The sequence below is a fragment of the Desmodus rotundus genome, chromosome 5, assembly GCF_022682495.2.
Source record: "Desmodus rotundus isolate HL8 chromosome 5, HLdesRot8A.1, whole genome shotgun sequence".
NCBI lineage: Eukaryota > Metazoa > Chordata > Mammalia > Chiroptera > Phyllostomidae > Desmodus > Desmodus rotundus.
Window position 1 is genome coordinate 117,300,863 of NC_071391.1, and position 17,680 is coordinate 117,318,542.

The following is a 17,680-nucleotide window of genomic DNA, read 5'->3' on the forward strand; positions in this document are numbered from 1 at the left end:
GATCTTGGTAAGCCCCAATCCATCCTGGGACATGGCTGCCTACATAAGAGACCTAAAGGACTGGACCAGCCCTAGGGAAAGGGTGGAGGGAGAAGCCAGGGGGAGGGAAAGATGGATTCCCAGGATCTGTGCTTGGGGTTCCTGATCCCAAGTCAGAATGACAGTGAAGGGAACTCAGGAGCTGGTGGTGGCACCAAGTCCCCAGAGTCACCTGTGTGAGGACCACTGACTCTGATGGAGACGGGCACTGGATGTGGGAGCTCGGGGGCGCACGAGTCATTCTGTAGTTGGAACAGGTTTGGGGACCAGGGGAAACTGAGGCTGCTCCTGTGTTTGGGATGGGAGCAGAGGTGGCTGGCTAAGCCAGAGGCCGAGGAAAGAAGGCAAAAGCTGACAGAAAGACTTACATTGCTTCCTGCTGTGAGATCAGGGGGAAGCTGAAAACAAATAGCAGGATCGAAGTATGAAAATGCCTTTAATTGTGTAAGAGTGGGAAGGACTGTCAGGGAAATCTGAATTTTAGAACTGTCAAAAAACGAAATACTGCTCTTTATGACTTTCGGGTCTATAGAGTTATTTAAAATGCATGGTTGTGAGGGAACTTGTTTCGGTGACTACATTGTAACATTTTGTCATCTGCACATCAGACAAAGATTTTCTGAAGCATGTTGTTCATTTCCTTTCACAATGCTTCTCTGTGAGGACGCCCCGATTTCTCTCTGGAATGGGTAAATATTATCTCTTCTGAGAAGCCAGCTTGTTTTTTTCTACAGATTGAGAATCTCATAAATATTGTCTCTCCTCATTTGCTACTAGAAAGCTTAGAACTACACCCATGAGCCACTCCTCCAAAGGAAATAAACTCCTCACAGTGTATTTTTTCTATGATGTTCACACTCCTTATTTCAGCTTCCTTTATTTTCCCTTTAATCTATTTCCTCCCCTTTTGTAATTTATTATATCTTTTATTTGATTGTAACTCATGGTGTATGTATTACTTAAGCTCGAACAGAGTAGCATATATAGATAAATATACCAACACAAGTGTTTCCCAATGCAAACGCATGATTTTTCTTTTACGGACTTTAAGTTTTATAATTTCGCTATCAATTCCTCTAACAAATGCCCCTTTCATAAATAGAAAAATGGTTTCCTTCAGCCCTCTGAACCTTCTCAGTTTCCAAATTAAGGTCCAAATAAAGGTACTGCATTTACTGGGTAAATTGTCCTATACTTACTTCAAATGCATGGTTGAAATTTCATAATCAATATTAAATAAGAGACAGGATTTACAAGTGGAGAGAAGCTTACACCCTACTAGTTAGAAACTGCTTTGGCCAGAACAAGCCTTCTTTATTGAGTCCCTAAGCAGTTAAGGGGTTCCCCTACACACTCCACCCAACCCTACAAGACTCACATGGGGGAAGACTACATTTCCACGTGAGTGAGGCATGGAGGTCCCCCTGAAGAGTGGGCACGACAAAGCAGCCTTCAAAACCCTCTCCCGCAGCTTCTCTCCAGACTCTTCTAACGAAAAGGGAACTGAGCACAGGAATCTGAGAACCATCCTCTAGAGCGTGGGCCATCTCCATCCTTCCTCTCCGGCTTTATCTGTTCTCCCTCTTTGTTCTGCTTTTCAAGCTCTTTTTATTCCAGCTAAAGAGATATGCATTTCTACTTTCTCACCTTTGCTCATGCCATTCCCTGTCTGGAGCCCGACCTTTCCCTAACTCACTCCACTCCACCTGACAGAGTCCTACCCTCAGCACCCACCTGTTCTGTGAAGTCTTTCCCAACGTACCAGACTTCAGTGGCCTCCCCCATGAGCTTCATGGCCTTCTCTCTGCCCCTTCGCTCTGGCACCTACCACATATGACCAGCCATTGTTATTTATCTCTTCAGATGTAAGGCCTATTTCCCCAACGAGAGGTCAAAACTCCCCAAAGCTTTGTCTGGCATATCATAGATTCAATAAATATCTGCTGAAAGAACAAAGGAATGAGTAATTCTTACGGCTTTCGGGATACCCAGCAGCATCTAACACAATGTTGGATCATTGAATGTTTGACATTAACGATACTCGTAAAATACTCCCCACCCACCCACACACCCACCCACCGCAACATAATGTTTTTGAATATTCCTATCTTGGTAACTAAAAGGAAATCTTCTTTGTTTTAACAAAATAAGCTGTGCTTTGACTTTATTTCCTTTCCTTTTAGATTTTGAAGAAGTCCTGCATTGAAATTCTAGCAGCGGAACCATCCACCATATGTGCAGGAGGTAGGTTGAAACTAAGTGCTAATTGCTCTCATACAGTTAGTTTGAGATAATTCGAGCTCGAGTCACATGTTGACATGATTGGTGGGAAAGAGAGGACGGAAGGCTGGAAAGGATGAGGTTGGAAGGAGGAGTAGAAATGGCAAAGTACATTTGCTTTTAGGGGAAACAAAAGGAAAGAAGCAACATGTCAGTTGTTTGAAACTTTGAAAACGCCTGTCCAAACTCTTTTCGTGGGATTGATTGTGCGAGTATTGCAGAAATGCTGGATTCCCACACATGGCCACCAACACCTGCTGTGGACAGAAGTGGAGTCTAGCCCTGCGTGCTCACGGCAGCCCAGCAGGTACCAGACGCTCACGGTGCTTGTAGGCCACCCTTGGAAGGTTGATATATGTAATCACTTAATTGGTGTTGGCCTCTCTCCATAATTAATGTATTGATCTTAATTAATTGCTCAATCCACCAGTCCTCACAAAATAGTGTTTGGCAACTCCACTTGTCCTAGTGAAGGGCCGTTACCATCTGTCCACTATGGAGGAAGTCTCTGCTTACACTAAGAATCAGCCTTCTCCAGTATTTTCTCTAACTGATCCCAGTTGAGGGTCTTGTGATTGTTTTGTATTGTAACAGACTGCCTGAAATTTCAGCCATGCTGGCTCTTTTGTATAATTCCTATCAGGTTTCCCATCACTCTTATTTATTTAAAAAATATCATTGAGCATCTACTGAATGCCAGGCACGGTCCTGGGTGCTGGAGCTACAAACAGATAACCTCTCTCTGTGCCCGTGCTTTGGGAACTTGAGTCTGTCACTGTTGAGAGGTCACTGTTAGTACCGCCTTTCTAGTCTCCAAAACGCTAAGTTCCAGTTATTAATTTATCACAGAAAATATATTATACAATCTTATGAGCTGGAGAAGAACTTGCAGGCTTTTTCAAACACTGTTCATGTTTATGCTTTAGGACAAATTTTATTGGTGTAAATGAAGCAATTCCTTAAAGATTCCATCCAGTTTGCTGGCTGTATTTTAGAATAGCTGAAAGACTTTCAAGGAATTAGAGGCACTGAATAATATTTGCCACCAATGAAGCATTAAGTATATATGTAAACATAAAAACTTGTTAATATTTGGTGACTATTCACAAATGTGTGTACATTTCCCAAAGAAAAGCAATCAACAAAGATGATCTCCTGATTTTTAAATAAATTGCTACCTGATAAGACAGATGGCAGGGGCAGTTGCTATTGCCATGGAACGGATCCAGGAGAACCTCTTTAAGAACAAGAATTGAAAAATCTTACCTTTGCAAATTCGACAAAAGAATAGCACCACGTGACCCCAGTGCCAGAGCTTTGTAAGGGGTCCATGCAGTGAGGAGCCCCAACCAGGGCTCATTAGCTTCCAGGTAAACCCGCCTCCACAACTCTTATAGTTTTTTCATTTAAAATCATTGGAAAACAGGGGAGTTTTTCAATTGTACAATTATCCCATTCACGAGGAAAACCCAGACTTGCGGTACAGCAAGCCTTCTGGGAGTGTTCCGACCTTGTAGTGACCCAGAGTCTAAAGATAAGGAATGCACTTCAGTTAATTCCCCAGCCTGACCAAGTCCCCTCCTGTTTCGCTCCTCTTCCTAATACAGCGCATGGCACCCGACAGGTAGGCAGTCAGTGTTGACTGAACGTCTGCATTCATATATTCCTTCAGCAAACACTGCACTGATTTTTGCCCGTTTGACCCTTATTAACTCCTTTCATGTCACCTGAAGAGAGTACCATTCCTTTGAACTGTCTGATTAAAATGAAGAAAAATTAGAAATTAATAGGCAAAGACAGAAAGAACGAGGACAAAATAAAAACAACATTTCAACTCGGACAATAGAAAAGTATCTTCCTAAATAATTCTTGAATCAAAGATTAGTAAACCAAAATCTCCTTTACATACCATTGAGGTATTTGAGGCAATAAAAAAGGCCACACATATAAAATGAATATGGCACAGAAATATCAGGGTCCACAAGAACTAATCCTAGGAAATTCATTGATTTTAATATATTTCTTATTAAATGGAACAGAAAATAAAAAAGATATTTCTAAAAGCTACGGAAAATACAAGAAAAATATTAAAATGCATTCATAAATTTAAACAAGTTAAAGCAATTTAATTGAAATTTTTTCCAAGAGCTGTTTCTTTGGTAGAATCAGTAAGATAGACATATCTCTGGCAAATCCAATCCAAGGAACCTTACTTTAGATAATTTTTAAATCTCTGGCTTAGGCACAATATGCCATATTTTAAAACAAACAATTGTCGCCTGTGTCAGAGTCAACTACCCAGTTCTATCTCTATTTCTCATGAAGAGGAAGTTAATACGGGACACAGTGACGGGAGCTAACCATAGGTTTTGAAGAGCCAAGTTCTCATCTTTCTTGAATTAGAATCAAAATAGCTAAAACATGCTGATCTGAGAATAACTTTACTAAGAAGGAAATGAAACTTCCAAAAGAAATCCTTGCACCAATTCTTCCATGGATTTCTCTCAGGGCCTATTGCTGGTCATTCTCTGGAAGCCTGGCTTCCGTGCAGCCCTGGAGCCTCTGTTACTGTCCGTGACTGTGAACTCCTGTCGGGTAGACCTACGCATCCCCGCTCTGGGATCTTCTTTAGGCTACTGCCAGGACTCAGGGATTTACACCAAAGTGCTTTGAAAAGCACAAACTGTTGTACAAAACCAGGTGATATTATATGATCAGCGTCATCTCAATGAGGATTAAAGGCTAATGTGAGAATCTTAATGTTGATGGCATTATACCTACATGAGAAAAACATGCCTGTATGTGTCTCTACGGAAAAAAAAATGGGGAGAATATTGATGGAGTTCAGAGCGCCTGCAAAATGATTAATTATTCGTGTGCTAGAAGAGAAAGTGAACAACGAACTAATAGATTGTTTATATTTCCAAGTATAATGGGGAGACTAAGACCTAGACAGATCTGTGGGAAAAAAAAAGGTAGAATTTGCTTTCATCAAAAGCCTTATCTCTCAGTCGCCTTTCCTCACTCTCACTCAGGGAGTAAAAACTCCCCTTCCTGCCCTGGCTGGTGTGGCTCAGTGGATTGAACACCAGCCTGAGAACCAAAGGGTTGCTGGTTCGATTCCCAGTCAGGGCACATGTCTGGGTTGCAGGCCAGGTATCCAGTTCAGGGCACCCGAGAGGCAACTGCACATTGATGTTTCTCTCCCTCTCTTTCTCCCTCCCTTCTTCTCTGTCTAAAAATAAATAAATCAAATCTTTTTTTAAAAAACCCACTAATGTTAAAAAAAAAAAAAACCTCTGGCCTCCAGAGCAGCTGCTGTGGAGCCCCACCAGGCCTGTCTGCTCAGGACACTCTAGCTGACCATTGCATTCCTCCAAGACAGTGATGTCAGCTGGCTTTCACCAACCACTCAGCAACAGCCAGCCTTGGTTCTGACGGCACACTGAGCTCTGAGAGAGGCAGAGAGATGATGCCCTGGGTGGACAACAACACTGGGATCCAACACAGATCTTTATATGCTGAGCTGCAAATAATAGGGTAAAATTTAATGGGGCATATATAAAATGGCCTTGGGTTCAAATAGCCAGTTTCACTTAGAGGCAGATTTAGGGAAACCTGACTTAGTTAATATGGGGGGAAAGAAGAAACAAGGAGAATCATAGCTATCATGATATCTGACAGGTTTGCTTCTGACAAAAATAAAAGCTGATGTAGTCTTTGGGCGATTCAGTAGCCATGCAGTGCCCAGATCAGGAGAGCTAATTCCACGTCCTGGTGCTCTGGGCTCAGACCATGGTTCCAAGTCCCATATTTGAAGAATGGCACTGACAAAGGCATGTCCATAGGAGAGGAGGTGATCTGGAGACCCCTGCTAGAGGCTTTAAACTGGCAGCCTACAAACCCTGACTGGTCTGCACATATGCTCTTTTTGATCCACACTGTATTTTTTTTTAAGAAACTTAAATTTATTGCTAACATTTAAAAATCTGATTTTATCTAAAATATCTGTTTTGAAAAATCAGATCTAATCACGCTGGACGTGTATTTATTACAAGATAATTATTAGAGATTGAACAACCTTAAAAGGAGCATATACTCTTTTCTGTTCACCATAACCCCCACCACTCCCTATTGTCACCTAATACTCAGGCCAAGCTTATGGTTGTCATTTGGCATGGTGCTTCTGTCATTGGATTTACAGTCCCTGTTCTAAAACATGTAGCAAGTCACCTGCTGTGTGGAGAGCTTTTATAGCACCTTTTAAACTTTACCTGCATTTAAATAATTCTGCTTCCCTTCCAATACAGACTCTTTTTAAAAGTTCCTAATTAAATATTTTTGTACATTAGTCTCTGTATAATTAGGAGAATTGACCCATTATTGGACTGGCCCTGCCTAGATTAGCTCCTCTCTAGGAAATGCACCCTTTTGCCTAAGCCAGTTTTCCCCGGGCCCCACTTAGTTGGCCATAAACTTGAACAGTGCACAGTGTGCTATGTGAGCAAGTAGTTCAGGAAGGAACTAATTGGAATTAAGTGTGCAACCTGCCAACTGCTCCACATTTGAAGCTTTTGTACTCCGGAAGTGGAAGGAGGTTATAATTAGCTCCTCACATTGTCATTTCAGAAGCAGTTGTATTATTCCTGCTGTGTCCGTTTCCCGCTGTTTGTAATAAAACTGGGTGAGGTAGCAGAAAAGGAAGGGAGTTTTAGGCTTCATGTTTACCATTTGGAAATTAGACGCTTAAAAACAGACACATTTAAGCAACAACAAATAGTGGTTTCATTTCTTTCCCTTTTCACTGTTTTTCAAAGCACTCACGCCCAGCCCTTAGGCACCTCTCTTGTTTAACTCTCTTCTCTGTCTTCCTTTTCATTTAAAGAGATTTGTCTTTGGAGGAGGGATTCTCATTCACTGTTGGTGAGAATGTAAAATGACAAAATCACTTTGAAAAACAGTTTAGACACTTTTTAAAAAAATCAAACACATACCTACCATGTGACGTAGCCATTCTAGCCCTAGGTATTTACCCAAGGGAAAAGGAAATCTGTATCCAGACAAATACTTGCATACAATGTCTATAACAGCTCTATTTCAATAGCCAAAACGATAAACAACCGAAATGTTCATCAACAGGTAAATGGATAGACAAATTTTGGTTTATCCAAATAATGAACAATATATAGCAATAAATAGGAATACATTGTGCATAACATCAAAATAACTGTGGATAAGCCATAAAATAATTGTGCTAAGTAAAAGAAGTTAGACAAAAAGTTACTAACTATGTGAGTTCATTTACACAAAATTCTAGAAAATGCAAACAAATTGGTAATAGAGACCTGATCAGTGGTTGCGTGGGAGTGGTGTTGGGAGGGGCAGGTGGGAGATTACAAAGGGCACATTACAAATGGCAGCCTTCAAGGGTAATGGATGTGGTCATTATTTCGATTGTGCTATTGTCCCATGATTACATACATATGTCAAAACTTCTCAAGTTATATACTTGATATGCAAGTTATTGTATGTCAATTTTACCCCAGTAAAGATGTTATAAATAAATGACTATAAAATTTTAAAAGTTCTAGAAAAATTTAAGCATTGGAAAGCACTTAATGTACATTAGTCACCATATTATATTTTATGTTTCATTAAACATATATTAAGATATCAAATTCAAACTTATTCATAAGATGAAATATCACTAACAATAATTTTGCAGGCAAGTCTTGGGAGGCAGAAAAAATGGAGATTATAGAGATGTCTCATTTTCAGATACAATGATGATATTGTTTATTGAAGTCATTTCAAAATTATGGGTTCCACATTTCAAAAAAATAAAAGGAAAAGATACAAAAGAGGGAACAGAATGGAATAAGTTTATCAAACTATTCACTGATCTTAATTTTTCTCTTTTTTTAATTGAGCTAAAATTCACATACCATAAAATTCACCGTTGAAAAAGAAAAAAAAAAGAGCAAAAAAGAGAAAGGACTCATGGACATGGACGGGGTGGGTGGAGGTAGAAGAGGGTATAGAGGGGTAAATGGTAACAGAAAAAATACAATAAAAATGTTATTTTTTCTGTTAAATATATTTCATTGATTGTGCTATTACAGTTGTCCCATTTTCCTCCCTTTATTACCCTCCACCCTACCCCCCTGTCCTACCAGCAACCCCCTGCCCTTAGTTCATGTCCGTGGGCCGTACATAAAGTTTTTTGGCTTCTACATTTCCAATACTATTCTTAGCCTCCCCCTGTCTATTTTGTAGCTACCAGTTATGCTTCTTATTCCCTATATGTTTTCCCTATGTGGTCTCCATTTCTGTGATTCTGTTCTTGTTCTATTTGTTTGCATAGTTTTTGTTTTTGTTTTAGGTTCAGTTGTTGACAGTTGTGAGTTTGTTGTCATTTTACTGTTCATAGTTTTGATCATCTTCTTTTTCTTAGATAAGTCCCTTTAACATTTCATATAATAAGGGCTTGGTGATGATGAACTCCTTTAACTTGACCTTATCTGGGAAGCACTTTATCTGCCCTTCCATTCTAAATGATAGCTTTGCTGGATAGAGCAATCTTGGATGTAGGTCCTTGCCTTTCATGACTTTGAATACTTCTTTCCAGCCCCTTCTTGCCTGCAAGGTTTCTTTTGAAAAATCAGCTGACAGTCTTAAGGGAATTCCTTTGTAGGTAACTATCTCCTTTTCTCTTGCTGTTTTTAAGATTCTCTCCTTCTCCTGAATCTTGAGTAATTTAATTATGATGTGCCTTGGTGTGTGCTTCCTTGGGTCCTACATTTTGGGGACTCTCTGAGCTTCCTGGACTTCCTGGAAGTCTATTTCCTTTGCCAGATTGGGGAAGTTCTCCTTTATTATGTTTTCAAATAAGTTTTCAATGTCTTGCTCTTCCTCTTCTTCTTCTGGCACCTCTATGATTTGGATGTTGGAATACTTAAAGATGTCCCAGAGTTTCTTAGCCTCTCCTCATTTTTTTGAATTCTTATTTCTTCATTCTGTTCCGTTTGAATGTTTATTTTCTTCCTTCTGCTCCAAGTCATTGATTCGAGTCCCGGTTTCCTTCCCATCACTGTTGGTTCCCTGTGCATTATCCTTTACTTCACTTTTCATAGCCTTCACTTCTTCCTCTATTTTGCAACCATATTCAGCCATTTCTGTGAGCATCCTAATTACCAGTATTTTGAACTGTGCATCTGATAGGTTGGCTATCTCTTTGTCACTTAGTTGTATTTTTTCTAGAGCTTTGATCTGTTCTTTCATTTGGGCCATATTTTTTTTTTGTCTTGGTGAGCCTTTTACGTAGTAAGGGGTGGAGCCTTAGGTATTCACAGGGCAGGGAAACCCAAGTCACTTCGTTGTGGCACTTATGTGGGGGGGAGGGACGGTCACAGAGGGAATAGTGCTGCTTGCTTAGCTCTGGGCCAGCTTTCAGTCACTTCCCCCACTACCCACAAGCAAATTGGGCCCTTCTCATGCTGATTCCCAGGTGGGTGGGTTTGTGTACATTCTAGGACCCTGTGGGCCTCTCATACGAGCTCTCCTGAAAGGCTGGGAGTTTTCCCACTACCGCAACCCCCACAGAGGTTTTGAGGCTTTATTTCCCCACACTAGAACCCTGGGTTGTGTGGTCTGTCTTGCTCCCCAGTTGTTCCTTCTGGTTTATCCACATGCAAATGTGGGACCACCTACTCTGCCAGCCACCACCCATCTTGGTTCTCCAGCTGCCACCTTGCCTTGAGGCCTCTCCACCCTTGCTGCTTGCCTCTGCCCCTCCTACCAGTCTGGATGAATGTTTCTTCTTTAACTCATTGGCTGTCGGACTTCCTAATCTAATATAGTTAGATTTTCCGTCAGTTCTGGTTGTTTTTGTTTTTAAATTTGTTGTTGTCCTTCTTTTGGTTGTGCAAAGAGGCACAGTGCATCTACCTATGCCTCCATCTTGGCCGGAAGTCAAAAATGTTTAATGAAGGGGAGAAAAGCACAATTCAGTGGTTTTTAATATATTCACAAAGGTGTACAACCATAACCACTGTCTAATTCCCAGATATTTTCCTCACTCCAAAAAGAAACCCATAATAGTCATCTCTTATTTCCCACTACCTCCAGCCCTGGCAATAGCCAGTCTATTTTTTGTCTCTGAATTTGTCAATCTGGAGTTTTGATATGAATGAAATAATACTATATGTGGCCTTTTCTGTCTGACTTCTTCCACTTAGCATAATGTTTTCAAGATTTGTCCATGCCTTAACGTGTGTCAGATCTTTATGGGTGAATAATATTCCTTTGTAATAATACCATAGTCATCAGTTGATGGATTTCCATTTTTCGCTGTTATGAATAATGCTACTATGAACATACACGTACAAGTTCTCACGTAGACCTACATTTTTAATTCTCTTGATATATACCTAGGAATGGAATTTCTGGACACAAGATAATTCTACTTAACTTTCTGAGGAACTACCAAACTATTTTATAAAGCACATACCCCGCAGTGTATGAAGATTCTTATTTCTTCACCAACACTTGTTATTGTCCATCTCTTTTATTATAGCCATTCTAGTGAGTATAGTGTGATATTGCACTGTGGTTTTGATTTGCACATCCCTAACAACTAATGATGTTGGACATTTTTTCATTCATTGACCTTATTAATCCCAGGAAATAGACAGGATTAGACCTGACCAGCACCTGAATAAATGACCACCTAGTCATTCACCTTTATTCACTTTCTAAGCCAAAGTGTCATTTATTTATTCATTCAGTGAGCTTATACTGGGACTGACTCAGCCCTGAGTTACACACAGTCAAACTTCTGAGGAAGCAGAAATGATGGCCTCTGCCATCAGGAAGCTTAAGTTATAATTGAGAATAAGAGTGACAAAAGAATCAAAATGAACATCTGTCTTAAAGATACTGTACCTTAAAAAATATGTACCTTAAAAGATCGAAGACCGTTTTCTAGTAAAAATTGTTTCCTAAAGCCCTGCAAGCCCGAGGCTCTTCTTAAGAGCTGTGATCCAATGTGCACACTGCCTAAAAACACTTCGCTGTACATATTTTGAAGGGCAGGTTCAGGGCTTTGTGGATAAAAGGAGTTAAATCGCTATGTCCTGGTTCTGGATTGTCCTGGTTCTCACTTGCTGGCACATTCATTCGACAGGGTTTTGTTACATAACTTGTATGTGTGAGGAGCTGACATTCTGGTCGGGCTGCTGAGTCAGAAGTTTGGGCTCTTCTGGAAACCACATGTGCGCGGTAATACAGAATCTGCCCCCACCTCCTTCCTTCTGTGTTTCCCGCAGCATCACTGCCTCCATCTTCTTTGCAGGCCGGGGGGGGTTAAAGAGTTGGGTTTCCACCATGGACACGTCATGGATTCCTGCTGTCTTTCTTCCTAAACAACTTGAGGTCGGGCCAAACAGACATGTGGGCAGCCTCTTTTACAGAGGACTCAGCAGCTGAACTGGTAATGCTAGAACATGTTGTTAGGGAAGAGACCTCGGCATGCAGCTTGCATTTCCAGTCTTCTCTCTGTCTGCTGATCTGGGAGGAAACAAGAGAAGTAGGCACAGAAGTGAGGCAGAAAACATTTTCACTCAACAAAAGCGTTCAATGGCAGATTTCTGGAAGCCTAGCATTCAAACTAAAACCAGAAATAGGTTTCTGTAGGTTTATTTTGAGCAAATAAAATACAAAAAGAATCTTCCACAGTGTTGTTGAACCAAGGGCATCATCAGTCACATGCCAGGCAGACCTCTGAAGAAAGAAAACTGTTAAGTCCGTCCTTGTAAACTTAGCAGTTGCATACATGCACCAACATGCACATATAAAAACTTAATATTCATAGGACGTGTGGTCCTGAAACCATGTGCCCATGATCTTGGTTAATACAGTTTAATACTAAGGCAGTGAACACTTGGTACAAGTCCCAGTGTTTGCTGCTTACTAATTACATGACCTTGGGCAAGTCACTTAAAATGTCAGACTCTCAAGTTCCTTATTGTTATGGTTCGTTATACTTGTAAAAAGCATTCTGTTCGAATTTGTACTCTTTGTGGCACATGCAACTCTGGGTTCTTTTACTTTGGTGGTTTCTTGCTTTCCATTTAGTCCAGCTCCCCTTTTCTACCAAATGGGCAAGCCTGCCTAAAATAAAAATAAAGTAGGCTTAAAAAAAATCACAGCATCAGTCTCTAAATTAGTCATATGTCACAAGACAATGGGGATCCATTTTAGCCTAACAGTAAACAGCATAGTGGCTGAGTTCTGAGGGCCTGGAGTTTGATGCCCAACAGGCCCGGATTCCAATCTGAGTCTGACAGCTACTAGCTGTGGACAGATCACGTAACCTCACCAACCTCAGTGTTCTCCTTTGTACCTCCCTGGGCTGTGAGGAGGTTAAAATGACGTCAGACACGTACAAAGCTGAGCACAGGGCCTGGCACATAATGAGGGAGCAACTAACATCAGTTACGATTCTCTTGGCAAACATGATCTCCCAATCAGTTTTCTGGGGATTAAGGTAACATACCTTCATGACACTTTTTTAAAGTTTGGAAGAGTTCCCATAAGGTAGTCTTCTAATTCCATTCTTCCTCCAACAAAAATCTCTACGTGGATAGCAATTTTCAGTTTAAGATCTACTTTCACAAGTATCTCATTTTTTCCTGTGACTTTTAGTCGATTTTTTCTTTTTTAATATGCCATGCAGCATTACCCCAGAACCCTGATTTTTATACACACAAAATGACAAAAATAAGAGAAAATGGAACATTGACTGTTAGCTACCATCAAACTTAAGCCAATATTCCTAAACATTTAACTAACTAATTAACAGGGGCTAGTGTTTTCCCTTGCTAAGACTATTGTAAAAGGATCATTATTTTTACTTTATAAGGATTTTATTACCATGAAGTGATTCCACGTGCACTATGCCAATGTGAAATTAATATGCAGGGCCACAGACCTGTGATATGTATTCCCTGTTCTATTCAGAGAGAAGTGAGTACTAACTACAGCAAGGGGCCAACATCAATTCAAACAGGTAATGTTTGACAACTGGTCACCGATGAGCAAGACTGATGTTTTGCTAACTACAATCCCTGCTATATAACACAAGGTATTAGTACTGTGTGCCCAGTGGAGACAAGAGGGCCAAAGCAATATCAAACAATTCTCTGCCTAGAGGAATATTTCTCTAGTGGTGGAAGAAAAGACAAAAGAACAGCACTGGACGGTACATAATCACGTGCTACCATGTGCAGGACAGACTGTCAATGCCTATGCCCTAAGGCAGTGGTTTTCAAAAAATGTTAGGCACCTTGAGCCCCAACGAAATCCTCTAGGGGCATCCAATATGTAAAAGAGACATGAGAGTATTTGAGTTGATTGAAGAAATGGAGAACCCTTCCGTCTCCTGTGGTCCTCAGCTGCAGACATCACAGTTTTTTAAATTACAGGGACTTGATAGATTTGAATGACAGAGAAGGGGAGGAAAGCATTGCAGGTAGAAGGAACAGCAAGAGCAAAGTAAAAAGGTAGGGATTCAAAGTAAGAAGTCGCCCTTGTGGACACCTAGTAAGTAAGTGATAAAAGACATTCATGTGGTCACATTTGGGTTCCAACCCAAACTAATTTTCAAATGTTTTAAGCCTGGCAAAATAGTTAACAAGCACCCTAAATCAAGGAAGATGGGAAACCCAGGGTTAATGACCTGCAGTCAAATAATGTGTCTTGTCGTTACTCTTCATTTCAGAATCATTTCAAGTAGTCGTGCGAGGGAATGGCTTTCGACATGCTCGCAACGTGGACAGGGTCCTCTGCAGCTTCAAGATCAACGAGTCGGTCACGCTCAGTAAGTCCTTGCAGAGTTTGTGGGTTTCTTCTTCCTGCTCAGGGAAGGGAAGGCCCAGTCCCATCTTCTGACAAGGCCACCCACAGGAAACTGTACACAGAAGGGTCTTCTGTGCTGGAAGGGCCTCCAGCAAGGGCATAGCAAGCCCCTACCGTGCCCTGGTCTTCATCAGGAAAGGTGGCGGGGTACTTGCTTCCCAGGCCACTGTGTGTACAGAGTTACTCCCTCTTGGGTGGCAGTGCCAGTGATCGCAGGTGAGGGGATGCAAAGCTTGACATTCCTTAACAAAGTATTATGGACTCGCAAGCACAAGAGGGAAAAATAGACAGCCTAAACTTATTAATTCTGAGTAAACCAAAAGCCAAACTGTAAGGCTTCCATGTGTAGATGCTGGAATCTTTTTCAGCCTGGATGATTCTTGCTTTGACTTGCCAAGAAATTCATCATGGTGAATATCTGACATGAAATACAGGAATATGAAAGTAAAACTAAGGGCATTTCATGCAAAAAATGAATTATCACAACATTGGCACTTTCACAAGACATTTGTAGCAGGCAAGTTCTTAATTTAAAGACGTGTGATTCATGCAGCTGTCCGGGAGACATGGTGAGGCTGACTGGAGGACAGATGTCCGGGAAGCCGGGTTATTCTTTGCACCTGGTGTCCGTCACACAGATAATTATTGATTCCGTATCTGCAGTGATAAACAGCAGTAATGTATTGCATTTTCTACACTGCTCTGTCCTCTTAAATGCTTCACATCTTTTTGCCATAACCGCCCTGGGAGGGAGAAAGAGAACAGAGGACCAGGAGGACACTCACCTTGACTGACCAGCCCCTCACACTACCTCTGCCCTGCTGATAGCCTTGTGGAGTAGGTACTAGCCTGTTTCTCAAAAGGAAGAATTGAAGGATATGTCTTTTTTTCCTCCTTCTCATTTTAAAACGCACTTGAATATTTAAACAGAAATATGCAATGGCTTCCTTACAAACATCTGGAATTCCTGGCCCTGGAATAATTCCAAGGATTTGAAGCATTCTTAATGTTTCAAATAGCTTTCTTAATACTTGGAAATACTCAGATGTCTCCAAAAAGTATTTGCTATTCGAAAACGTTTTGAAAGATCCGTGAGTAGTCGCAGTGTGAAAGTTGGATGTGCACCTCTACAGAGTTCTTCCTTTTTTCCTCCTTTCCTTGGTGATGTCGCTTAAGCCCACCTGCCTTCTCTCCTTAACCAAAATCTCTAACCCAAGATCAGAAACTCCTGAGGGTTAAGCTCAAAGATATCAACACCTTTCAGCTTCCCAGAGGAGCAAGCATTCAGACCAACCCCTGTCTGAAGATCAGTGGAAATGAGGTGTGGTGTTGCCATTGCTTAGAAGGTTCCAGAAGTGCTGCATTAGGTTAACAGTTCAAGAAATGCAAATTAATGACGGATTTGTACAGTGATATTTGAAAGCCCATTTTCCAATTTCTCCATGAAATTTTATTTCTTAGGGAACCAGCTCATCTTCTTTCTTCCTCCTTCTTCCTTTCCTAGTATATACTTAAAAACACCTGCACACTGTCCACCTCATTTATATTTAAAAAAGCAAAGGAAGTTGGGATAGGTGTCTGGCTTAAAGCACAAACCGAATGGTGTTCTGGCGCAGTGCTGCCAGCTTGGAGAAGAGGAAGGCAGCGATCAGCCATGCTGTAGGCTGTAAGCAACACTCCTGAACTCAAATCTATGCTTATTAAAAATAACTAAGGGGAAATATCGGCATTTGGGGGGAAAAAAACTTGTACTTTATTTATTAATTTGCCTATTCATTTCCATTCAGTAAATAATATGGACAAGAAATTATGGAGGATAGGCCAAGGTAAATAAATTTTTAAATATAACACATTCAAATCTATATTTTTCTATCAACCTTATGAATATAATGTCTCTGTTATCACTATAAAATAAAATAAATTTATATTCCTTCACCTTTTCCGTTCTCTTTTCCCATCTCTACATCTCATTTTAAAAATGTTATCTGTTTTCATCGTTATAGTATATATTTCCTCTTTCAAGGTTTTTTCCTAAATGCTGCCTTATGTTTTGTTATTATTTTCGGAAAAACACTAATTAAAAGCCCAATAATGAAGCTAAGGCTGTTATGGCTCTCCAACCTGTTCAAACATGAAAACTTGATACAGGCCTCAGAGTCCTCAACAAATGCTACAGTAGCAGATTATATGAAGCAAAACTGTTAAACATAAAAGAACAAATTGAAAATTAATATTTATAGTGGGGGGTGTTAACATGATTTTCTGAGTCTTTGAATGGATAATTAAAAAATGAAATATATGTATACCTTTTTAAATGACTATGAACATCTTTACACATTATTATACTAAGACACAAATAAAATGCCAATGTATTAATGCTAAAATTCAAAATTATTTAGTATATTCTTAGGTGATAAATATAACAAGAAAATAAAAAGCATATGTTAATACCTAATTCTCCCCACTTGCCTTTTCTTAAAATAAAATCAATGAATCAATAGCTTAGAAATCTAAAACAATTTCTGAACTTGTGGTTGATATATTAAGTCTAGAAATTCTGGGTAAAATATTATAAAGATATTATACCGCCCAAAACGTGCCCGTGACCATCCCGATCCCTGTGGCCCTGGCAGAGGCAGTGAACATGGAGCCCAACCTACAGCGTTCCTGCAGTCAGTGACCCCTCTGAGATGGGCTGTCAGTCACAGATGGCAAGCAACAGGAAGACTGATGAACGAAACAGGGGAACACCAAGAAAAGAGGACTGGAGAATAATTTGCAAGAGAATGTACAATAAAAACATTTGAAGTGTGTGAAGAGATCAAACATACCAAAAGAAAAGAGCATTCAACACATGCAGATTTGCAGAAGAACCTAATGTAAATTCTAGAATTGAAAAAGTTTATTCACTGGAATACAACGTAACGGTTGAATTAAGCAATGTGATTAGACACAGATGAAGATGAAATACGTGAACTGGAAGAGACATGAAGAAATCCTGTCCCCAATCAAGGGATCAGACCCAGATTTTTTTCACCCAAGTTTTACTAGACTTGCAGGGACAGATGGCCAGTCCCTGGTGTGGGTCCAGGCATTTTAGCCATGAGCATCTTCGTCATAAGCACCCTCGGCACAGCATTCCCACTGCGGACGTCTGTGGTGCACGGCAGTTCGATGTACATCCGGCAGACTCAGTGTGCTTACGCTGGTTGTCACTTTCATTTGTTCACTGGCGAAGTTCTTGCAGTCACTTCCCTTTTTATATTATGTATAAACCTTAGCCCTCCTACTGGTCTATCCAGTGACAAGTAGACATAGTGGTTTTAAAACAGCGAACAATAATAACCACTATGAAGCCAAATTGCATAGTATACTAGAAAATCATCACATAGTTTTCCAGTCCTTTGATGAGCGGTGCCGTCTCTCCCGCCCACCAAAATCTAAG

The 17,680-nt window shown here is 40.5% G+C and overlaps 1 protein-coding gene across 1 annotated transcript in view; it reads left to right on the forward strand.

Annotated features, from left to right (window-relative positions):
- Positions 1–17,680, forward strand: part of ANTXR1 (ANTXR cell adhesion molecule 1) — a 228,429-nt gene that overhangs the window by 78,352 nt on the left and 132,397 nt on the right. The window contains exons 9-10 of the mRNA XM_024558482.3: positions 2,223–2,283; positions 14,099–14,197. Coding sequence (XP_024414250.1) covers positions 2,223–2,283; positions 14,099–14,197 — 160 coding nt within the window. The remainder of the gene's footprint in view (positions 1–2,222; positions 2,284–14,098; positions 14,198–17,680) is intronic.